Here is an 11,688-nt window from a genome sequence, read left to right on the forward strand (position 1 = left end):
CGTAATACCCTCAAGGCCAATCCATGTTGTTGTGAATGGGATAATTTTGTCTTTTTATGGCTGAGTAGTATTCCATTGTATGTATATATATATATATATATATATATACATATATATACCATGACTTCTTTATCAGATCATGAACCTCTGTGCTTGTGGTGATTTGTTCATCCTCAATTAAAATACAGTGAAATTGTGATTTCTTTACTTAAAAATATTAGCTGGCATTTTAAAAATATTAGCTAAATATTTCACTTACCATACTTGCCTCAAAGAAATTATCTTGGAATTATTTGATTCTAATACAAATCTGATTTCTAATTACTTAATATTTCCTTTCTGTATACTATTTTCTGCCACTTTGATTGGATTTACTATATTATTCATCATGTAAATTCTAAAGTTAAAAACAATTATAATAATTTGTTCATTCTTATTTGGTTATGTTAAAAGTTTATAAGAGGTATAAAATTTTGTCTGAGCAATGTTTTAGTTACAATCTAAAGGTTCTGGTGACTATTATTATCATTATTATCATATCCAGATTACTTAAAATTTTAAATTATATTTTACTTGACTAAAAGTTGTAGAGAATATTTTCTTTTTGGTATTGATCTTATTTTATCTCTTCACTTATCATATCGATTACACTTCTTGAAAGGTTTTTAGTAGTTTCCTTAGAGTTAAAAATATACATTTTTAATTAATCTAAATTCAATTTCAAATAACACTGTACTGCTTCACATGCAGTACAGGTACCTTATAACAGAGAATTCTCAATTCCTCCCTTCTGTCCCTTTGTGACATTATTATCATTCGTTTATCGATATGTTTAACCATCCAATACATTATTACTATTAGTGCTTTAAACAGGGAGTTACCTTTTAAATCAATGAAGAATAATGAAAAACATTTTATTCTATCATTTATTTCTTCTCCAGCACCCTTCATTTCTTTACGTAGATCCAAATTTCTGCCTTATCTTATTTTCTTGCTGCCTGATGATTTTTTTTTTTTTTTTTTAACATTTATTGCAGGGTAGCTTTGCTGGCTATGGATTCCTCCATTATATGTCTGTGAACTTGTTATTTCTCCTTCACCTTTGGAGAAAGATTTCACTACATATAGAATTCTAGATCAATTCTTTTTTCCTTTCAATCCATTCCATATTTTATTCCACTCCTCTTGCTTGCATGGTCTCTAACAAGAAGCCCACTGTAATTTTTATCAAGTTCCTCTATTGTTAAGATATTCTCCCCTCACCATTGGTTTCTTTCAAGATTTTCCTTTTGTCTTTTGATTTCCTCATTGTTTGGGGGGTTTTTTTGAAAAAGATTAGCTCTGAGCTAATATCTGCTGCCAATCCTTCTCTCTCTTTTTGCTGAGGAAGATTGGCCCTGAGCTAACATCCATGCCCATCTTCCTCTACTCTATATGTGGAATGCCTGCCACAGTATGGCTTGATAAGTGATGCATAGGTTCAAGACTGGGATCTGAATTGGTGAACCTCAGGCCGCCGAAGTGGAGTATGCAAACTTAACCACTTGGCTGGCCCCTTTGCTGGTTGTATTTCATATGCCTACCTGTAGGGTTTTGTTTTGTATGTATCATTCTTGGTCTTCTCTGGGCTCCCTGGATATGGGTTCTTTCATTATTTTTTGACAATTCTCAGTCATTATTATTGCAAATATTTCTTCTGCTCTGTTCTCCTTTTCTTCTCCCTGTAGTATCTCACATACACATATACAGTACACAATGAGGAAAGGACAATCCCCTCAACAAATGGTGTTAGGAAACCTGGACCACCACATACAAAAAAATAAAAGTGGACTATTATCTTACATCATACATGAAAATTAACTCAAAATGGACTAAAGGCTTGAATGTAAGAACTGAAACCATAAAACTGCTAAGAGAAAACATAGGCAGCAAGCTCCTCGACATCACTTTTGGTGAGGAATTTTAAGATCTGACTCCAACGGCTGGACAATAAAAGCAAAAGTAAACAAATGAGACTACATGAAACTAAAAGTCTTCTGCACAGTGAGGGAAACCATCAACAAAATTAAAAGACAATCTACTGACTAATGAAGATATCAGAAAATCATATATCTGATAAGGGGTTAATATCCAAAACATATGAAGAACTCATACAACTCAAAACAAAACAACAAGCAACCTGATTAAAAAATGAACAGAGGATCCAAACAGAGATTTTTCCAAAGACATATACATGGCCAACAAGCACATGAAAAGATGCTCAACATCACTAGTCATCAGGGAAACGCAGATCAAAACTACGATGAGATATCACCTCACACTTTCAGAATGGCTATTATCAAAAAGACAAGGAATTACAGGTACTGGCAAGGATATGAAGAAAAGGGCACCTTTGAGCACTGTTTGTGTGAATCAAAATAGATGCAGCCACTATAGAAAACAGTACGGAGTTTACTCAAAACATTAAAAATAGAACTACCATATGATCCAGTAAGCCACTTTTGGGTAATTATGCAAAGAAATTAAAAAATACTAATTCAACAAGATATACGCACTTCTATGTTCTTGCAGCATTATTTACAATGGCTAAGATGTAGAAATAGTCTAAGTGTCCATTGACAGATGAATGGATAAAGATGTAGTATCTGTATGCAATGAAATATTACTCAGCAATAAAAAAGAATGGAATCTTGCCATTTGAAATGACATGGATGGACCTTGAGGATGTTATCCCAACTGAAATAAGTGAGACAGAGAAAGATGAATACTGAATGATTTCACCTATATGTGGAATCTAAAAAACAAAACAAATGAACAAAGAAAAAGAATTCATAAATACGAAGAAAAGATTTGTGGTTTCCAGAGGGGAGAGAGGACAACGAGTGGGAGAAATTGGTGAAGGGGATAAAGAGGTACAAACTTCATGGGGATGTAATGTAAAGCATGGTGAATATAGTCAATAACATTGTATTGCACATTAGAAAATTGCCAAGAGAATAAATCTTAAAAAGTTTTCATCACAAGAAAAAAACTTTGAACTCTGGATGGTGACAGCTGGTAACTAGATTTATTGTGGCGAATATTTTTCAGTGTATACAACTATCAAATTATTATGTTGTACACCTGAAACTCATATAAAGTTATATGTAAATTATATGTCAATAAAATAAATAAATACAAAAAATTTAAAAAGAAAGATAAGGAAAGAAATAAAAATTTCTACATGTTGATAGGTACAGTTTCCACTAGTAATAGGAATAGCAATGGAAGGATATACTACAGGATTGACAGTTGCTACCTCTAAGAGTGGATAACATTAGCAGAGGACAGATGAAGGAGGCCTTCAATATTTTCTCCAAACACAGTTAATGAATTGCTTGAATTTTATTAAATTCGACTCTATCCAAATAATATTTCTTTTATAAAGTAGGAAATTAAATAGAACCCTTCCATTATCTCCTGTCACGAAGAGAAATGCTTATAATACTGTTTATATTCAAACTACTAATTTTCAGGGCCCTGCTCAAGGAAGCACTGAACATATCGAGACCTAATTCCTCTGAAATCCCAGGAAACAGAGTTTCAAATAGATCCTTCAGTCATGAGCACAGTTGCAACATGCCAATGATAAGCTGGCTGTCACAGGCCCATCTACATAACGCATTTAACTTCTGCTGGGACTAGAACTGACTTCTTAGTTCACTTTATGACAAGGTGGATACAGAGCAAAAGGATGAAAGTTACATCCCCCTACCAAGCAGAATGTACACGTGTTATAAACGTCATTTTCTTACATATAATAACCTTTTTAGTTGTATTTAACTGACGTTACTTAGAAACGGGTGCATGATGCACTCAATTCAGGAAAAGGAGAAAGCTAAGGATCCCCAAGGAGCATGGCAGGGAAAGTCTTTCCAAACACTTGGCTCTATTTAAAACACAGAGATGGAAAGTTTCCAAGCCCAGAGGCTACTCCTTACAGTATATATTTACCACACTGAGGAGAATGCACTCCCTCCAGTGCTGGTCATGGCAGAAAATTTATTGGACTTCATTTCAGACTTCGGTAGAATGGAGAGTAAGCCCTCTCAGTCAATGAAGAAGGATCCGCTTTCAGAGGTGATCTCTATAGAGTAAATATATCCCAGATAACTGATTTTTGAGCTTTCGCCTTCAATGCCTTCTCCCTACTTTAAGATGGAAATATTTGCTTTTTCCTGCAGCTTTTTTTTAATATCACTTTTGGAGCTTAGAGTTCTCAATGTGTTATTTAGTTAATGTGCTTATGAGAAGTTTACGGGTTTTCTCCTAACTAATCCTGGGATTTCTGATTCCTAACAGCAGTTTCACATACTAACAAAAAAGCACTGCCTTTCTACAGTTTTAGACTTTTCCAGATGTCTAGGTTGGGGAAGATTGGTTTTCAGAGACTGTTCAAATTAACCTGATATTTTCTAATTGTTTTTGGGTTTTACTTGTTCTACCATTTGATCAAAATAGTAAATGCAGAAAACTTCAGTCATTAACATTAACAGGCCTATGTGCAAACCAATGAAGACAAGCAATGAAGTTAAAATGATTTTAATATAAATATGAACATCTTTTCCTATGTTATTGGCTTTATATTTGCTCGTGTCTGAATTACCTCTTCATGGAACAAAATGTCTATTTTAGAAATCTTTTTTATTTTCTTAGTCTTGTCAAAATCAGAAGCGATCTGTAGTAGGGAAGTATATTGGAGGCTTGAGAGTCAGACAGACTTCAGTTTATATTCTAGTTCTGTTACTTTCCATCTTATGACTTGGAAAAATCAAGCTTTTGCGTGTATAAAATGGCAATAAGCGTTGTGATTATTGAACTAGATAGCATCCGTAAAGTACTTAGCACAGCAATTGTTATGTAATAAGTGCTAGTTAGGCAACTTTTTAATCATCCAGTTTCTAGCCTGAAAAAGGTAAAGGAAAATAGAGACATGGAAAGATTAAGAGAAACTGAGGAGGAAAGCATGAGAGAAAGGAGGAAGAAAAGTAGGGAGGAAGGGAGGCCTTAACTTTCTGGCTTTTAGCGAAAAAAAATTATTTCTACAGAAATCAATATAAATAATATAGATGAATGGTTTGAGAACAAGTGAACTTAGAGTTTACATTTTCTCTCATCAAGGGCAGTCAGGAGTCAAAGGTGTTTCATTTGTCTGTCATATAAGACAGTCTCAAAAAAGAAATACTTCTTGCCCATGACAGGCAAAGTCCAGTGACTGTTTGGAGCAGATATTGGTCATTAATTCCCAGCCCTACTGATTGGTTTCATCCCTAACGGTAAGAACTATTTATAACTATTTGTCTTGAGCAATGATGATGAATCTAATAAGGAGTTAATCTCTGGGTTTCTCAATCCCTTGAAGCTGCAGAGGGTGAAATCTGAGCCTGTGCAAGAAGGTGGACCCACTCTTCAATCCTCCAGCTTCTGTTTTCTTACTATCTCCCTTATTTTGCTCCCTACGATTTATTTCTCTTTCTGTCTCCCTTTTTCCTTTAACTTGCTTTATCTGAGTGATTCACTCATGTTGCTTATATCATTCTGGTTTTATTATCATAATTAAAATTGTGTTACAAGATAAATATAAAATATTCTTCAGAATTCTAGTATTTTTGTTAAAGCACTATGTGACGTGTCTTGAATTTTTCAACCCCATTTTTTTGTGAACATTACGATCACAAAAACAAGAAGTAATGTCTATGTCTTGGCCATTCTATTCCTACTGACACAATATGAAAAGCATGTTAGCTTTATTTTTGCCAGAAGAATTCAAACACTGTTCCTGTGGTTTCCTGAAAACCATCAAAATTATTTAGCATGTACTGTATGCTATAACAGATAACACTTATTTAGCACTTATTGTATGTCCCAGAATTTTATGATGTTTTCTTGATTCAATTCATTTAGTCCTCAAAACAATCATATGAGGTATAACTCTTATAATCTGTCTTGAACAAATGAAACTGAATTACCGGGCAGTTCAGTAACTCACCTAGAACATACAGCCAGTAAACGGAGGGTATAGGGATGCAAACAGGTTGACCCCTGTGTCTGTGCCCTTAAAGACAGCATCACCCTGTGTATTGGAAATGACTCTTACATAGTATTTCTATTCCATGAATTAATTTTGATATATTTTTTAAATTAGAAAATCATTAAATATTATGTTTATGTAAATAAATATCCTTCATAACTGTAATGTCATTTTTATCATATATTAAATTCTCTAATTTTATCCCATTTTTAATGAGTTTTTGTTACAGTTATCTGTTCAACTTTACTGAAATTGATCAGTTTAATTAGAATAGGTTTACAATATATTCTTTTATAGAAAAAATATCTTTTATAGACAGCATTCTTTTTTGTCCCATAATTCCCATTTTATTTCTTTTCAAAATTTCCCTGGGCCTTGAAATGGACTTTTAGATCACTTTGTAATGTTCCAAAAGATTTCCACTGGACTTTTAATGAGCACTGCAGTTATTGCTCAAAATAGTAAAGTAAGAATTAATGTTTTTATAACTATGAATCTTCTGTTTTTCGCTCATCATCATTTCATCTTCCCTTTCAATCGGAGTTTCAAATATTTCAGGAAAGTTTGTTTTTTCAATCGAATGCATATATTGCACATTTGTTTCATTTATACATGCCATCCCTTTTTAACATATTTTAACAGGTTTATTACTAATTTCACCATACTTATTAAAATAATCTTACTAGATTTAATATTTTCCACTTAATTGTCTTAAGTTTTGGAGATGTAAATTGTATGATTTGTGAATTATTGTAGTTTTGATACCTTCCTTTCAATAGTATTACTTGATTTAACTCCTTGCCTACAGTACATGATGGAAATATAGTCTTGCAGGCTTCTTTCTTTATGTTTTTGGCTTTGATATTTCATCTATAATCAGATGTTGACTTTTGGTTCTAAAATTCCATTGCATTATCATATTAAAATATTTCTTATTTCTTCTTATTTTACTAAGAGTTTTTATAAGGGGTCAATTTTTAAATTTATTCAGTGACTATTTAGTATATGTGTTCCCTAAAATTTTTATGGAAATAACATCTGAGTCAGATATTGCTCATCTCTTCTCAGGTTTTTATGTGATATGCTGTGGGATCAAGAATTTTCTCTTGGTAGACGCGTCAAAAGCTTTAGATAGGAAAGTCACATGATCATATTTGATCTCTATATAGATAGATCTGAAGACAGACTATAGAACAGACTACACTTGGGAAGAATGGTACAGAGAGATATTCAGTATCCTTTTCAGTGGTCAAGATGGGAAAATATATAGACTTAAAGCAAATGACAAAATTATAATGAAATTGAGGAAGGAACTGAATGGAAAAATATTTGAATAAAAATTATGCAACTGGAGATGGAAGTTAAAGGACAGAGAAGAAAGTCACACAGGTGTCTACATCGGGCACCTAGAAGAATGCTAATGATGTTTATTAAGGCATTGGAGTAGATTAAAATATTATGAATTCAGCTTTGACATGTGAACTTGAAGGTGAGGGTGGGACATCCATTTGTGTACACCACATACAGCTTTGGATATATTACTCTGGAGTCCAGGGACAAAGCTACATATTCAGAATTTAACATATAGGTACTAGCAAAAATGAGTAACTTGAACAAAAAACAAATACTTAGTGCAGAACTTTAAGTCACACCAAAAATTAAGGATGAACAGAGGAAAAATGATCATTGTGTTACTGAAAGGTACAGAGAAATCAGAAACGTGGAATAATTAACAGAGGCCTATCATAGAAATGGTCTGACTGCATTCAACCAATTACAGAAAACCTGGTTTATAATGGATCAACCAAGTTAGAGTTTATTTTTCTCACATTAAAGAATAAATCTGAATGGAGTCTGTTGCTCACTTTGGCTAAGTAACTCAACTGCATTGTATTATAGGGCCTTTAGATTTTTGTGGTTGCTGCACATTTAGGCATATCTTTAGCATTAAATGCAGGAAAAAGTGCACCATTAAAAGAACCTTCGCTACATGAAGCTTCGACTTTTCATTCGGGAAAGAAAACCCTCCAGACACAACATTGGTTTATATCTCGTTGAACAGTTCTAGGTCATATGTTCCATCTTAGACTAATTCATGGCCAAGGAGAATGGGACTATAGTAGCTGGTTTAGAAAAATCATGTATCATGCTCTCAGTTTGGGATAGGGCTACTCTCTTCTAAAATTTAGAGCTTTCATCCCACGACTGAACAAATGGAATTTCTGTTGGCAAGAAGTAGAAAGAATATTAGCTTTATAAAAGCCAAGAAGCCAAGGGCAGAGGAAGTTACAGAAACAAAGGCATGGTAAAGAGTAGCATACACTGGGGCTGGCCCCGTGGCCGAGTGGTTAAGTTCGCGCGCTCCGCTGCAGGCGGCCCAGTGTTTCGTTGGTTCGAATCCTGGGCGTGGACATGGCACTGCTCATCAAACCACGCTGAGGCAGCGTCCCACATGCCACAACTAGAAGGACCCACAACGAAGAATACGCAACTATGTACCGGAGGGCTTTGGGGAGAAAAAGGAAAAAATAAAATCTTTAAAAAAAAAAAAAAAAAAAAAAGAGTAGCATACACTGCAGGGTGATCAAGGTAAATGATGACTGAAAATTAATTCTTGCACGAAATAGTTAGAATCCAGGTTTTCTTTCTATGCACTTGGTATCTTGGAAACTCAATTGTTTTGGCTTATTGCTGAACAAAAACTGAGGATTGCCAATGAAGAGTTAGGGAGAGAAAGGAAAATTAGAAGGGGACACGATTCAGAGATTTGTTTTTTTTTTAAAGAAGTTAACTATGGTAATAAGTAAAAAGAAGCAAAAAAATTGAAGAAAATTTAATTGATGGACTGTTGGGGAAGATCCAGGGTGTACTTGAAGGTGCTGGTCTTGAAGAGCATAGCGCCATGATTAGGAGCATGGATTATGGTGTCCTATAGCTCTGGATAAAAGTCCTGGCTCTGACACTTCATCACTCAAGGACTCAGTTTCTTCATTAGTAAAATGAGTCTAATAAAATAGTATTCCTATATGGAATTCTGTGAGGCTTAAATGAGATAATGTGCTTGATAGAAAGTTTTGAATGGAAGATGCATCAATAAATATCATCTGTTAACATGATATATTTATTATATTGTTATATTAATATTATAATTGCTTAATATATTTTACTTACTAACAGTCTTGTATCCCAAATTTTTATTGAATATAGAGGTCTATATGTGCACTATGATAATGTGTCATGAGTCAAACCTTATGAAATATCAGAATCTGAGCACCTGACTTCCATGGTAAATCGTACGAACAAAACAAAAGCAAAACACACATATAAGGTGAAATGCATTTAATGACTTTGGGTTGAAGATCTCTATTTGATCAGTGAAATAAGAAATTCAGCTAAGGAGAATTTGTAAGTTAGTGTCAGAACATAACTGTGAAAGTGACAGAAATGGCTTAGAGTAGTCAGATTTGAGAACACTTAGGTAAGTGGTCAGGAAAAACATGTATAAATCCTTGAAAGGGCAAAACAAAACAAAAAGGTCTAAAAATAGAATAAGAAGAAAAGTAATCCCATTTACCTTCATCTAAAATATTCCTGATGTTTTTCTCTTTTTAGGTAATCATTTTCCTGATGATCATAATGTTTCCATATTCTTTATTTTTGTTCTTAAACAATTAAATGATTTCTAATACAAAGATGTGTAACTGAAAGAACAAGCTAGAAGGATAAATAGGAAATCTACTTTCTTACCACTGATTCTAACTTTTCACCATTTTCCTTCCTCAGGTGATTTGAAAATCAGCTTTTCTGCTCAAGACTATGGATGGAATAAATGATTCCGTGGTTTCTGAGTTTGTGTTGCTGGGACTCTCTAGTTCTTGGGAAACTAAAGTTTTTCTCATGTTGCTATTCTCTTTGATCTATCTGGGGATTATCCTAGGAAATGTCTTCATTTCATTTTTGGTAATTTTTGATTCTCACTTACATTCTCCTATGTACTTTCTGCTGGCCAACCTGTCCTTCATTGATGTGGGAGTTGCTTCTACCACAGTCCCCAAGATGATTACAGACCTTCTAAATGAATACAAGATCATTTCTTTCCAAGGTTGTATGACACAGATATGCTTTATTCACATCATGGGAGGAGTGGAGATGGTGTTACTCATAGCCATGGCATTTGACAGGTACACGGCAATCTGTAAGCCTCTTCACTACTTGAACATCATGAACCGTAAAATATGTGCTTCACTTGTTATCAGTGGCTGGGTAACTGGAGTGATCCATGCTATGTCTCAGTTTGCTTTCATTATAAATTTGCCATTTTGTGGACCTAATAAAGTAGACAGCTTTTATTGTGACTTTCCTAGGATCATAAAACTTGCATGCACAGATGGAGCAAAGTTTGAGTTTATTGTTGCTGCCAACAGTGGCTTTATGAGCATGGGCACTTTCTTCCTTCTAATCCTTTCCTATATCTTCATTTTGGTCACTGTCTGGAAACGTTCTTCAGGAGACTTATCCAAGGCATTTGTCACTTTGTCAGCTCACATCACAGTGGTGGTTCTTTTTTTTGGTCCGTGCATGTTTCTCTACGTATGGCCTTTCCCCACATCATCAATTGATAAATACCTGTTCATTGCTGACTTTGCTATCACCCCTGTTTTAAATCCCATAATCTATACATTAAGGAACAAAGACATAAAGATAGCCATCAAACGATTGAGTAAACGAGGACATTATGTCAGATTTTGCTGACTCCATCTGAATTCCGAACTCTAAATGTACATTCGTCATTGTTTTGAACATCTCCACCTAGGCATTTAACACTTAGATTGAACTGGATGTATCATCTACCTCATTGAACAAAATTCTACTGCTTCTTTAGAGCATTTACTCATTACCTTTGCTACCATGGGAAAGGTGAATATACCATGTAAGCTTATTATTTTATTTATGATTTTAGCAGACAGAAGCAATATCTACTAAATAAAATTTCATGATAGAAATTGTGACATTTTGACAATAAGACAGGTTAATAAAATCACTTTTGCTTCTCCTAACCTTTGCAAATAAACTGCAAACTTACTTTGGTGAATGTGAGGAATCATCACATCAAATGGTACATATGTAGAACTAGTATCTCTACGTAATTACTTATATTCCATTCCCTCAGAAGACCCGAAGACAAAATTTGATTGCACATAGTTTATTTGGAAACATTTTTGGAAGCATCAGTAAGGGAATGAGAAGTAATACTGAGAAGGAAAGGGTGCTTATGTTTGTAAACATAACTGGAGCACAAGCCTCCTGTGGTCCTCTGGGAGACTCTATAGATTCTGTGACTTAGAATCGTTTCAACAGGAAGACAAGTGTTTGGAGTATTCCTTCATTTTTGAAGGATGCTTTAACTCCTTGGCATGCAGCCTTTCCCACAGCAAATATTGTGCATCCTTGTTTGGAAGTCAGTGATAAACAGTGAGACAGACTTTCTGGTGCTGACAATAAAGAACTATCTCCAAGAAAATTAAACTTAAAAACAGTCTCCAATATTTCTTTGTTACCTAGAGAAGCGCTAACTAAACTTTTTACTCCAATGGACACAATGATTGATAAGCGAACAC

General features: G+C 34.2%; 1 protein-coding gene across 1 annotated transcript; it reads left to right on the forward strand.

The window, feature by feature from the left end:
- Positions 1–9,886: 9,886 nt before the first annotated feature.
- OR4G26 (olfactory receptor family 4 subfamily G member 26) lies at positions 9,887–10,822 on the forward strand. Its single transcript, NM_001391567.1, has one exon. The coding sequence runs from the start codon at positions 9,887–9,889 to the stop codon at positions 10,820–10,822; it is 936 nt and encodes a 311-aa protein (NP_001378496.1).
- Positions 10,823–11,688: the final 866 nt, after the last annotated feature.

The sequence above is a fragment of the Equus caballus genome, chromosome 1 (assembly GCF_041296265.1).
Source record: "Equus caballus isolate H_3958 breed thoroughbred chromosome 1, TB-T2T, whole genome shotgun sequence".
NCBI classification, from domain to species: domain Eukaryota; kingdom Metazoa; phylum Chordata; class Mammalia; order Perissodactyla; family Equidae; genus Equus; species Equus caballus.

Coding starts and splice junctions, on each gene's coding strand:
- OR4G26 (NM_001391567.1), top strand. CDS start 9,887: ATGGATGGAATAAATGATTCCGTGGTTTCTGAGTTTGTGTTGCTGGGA.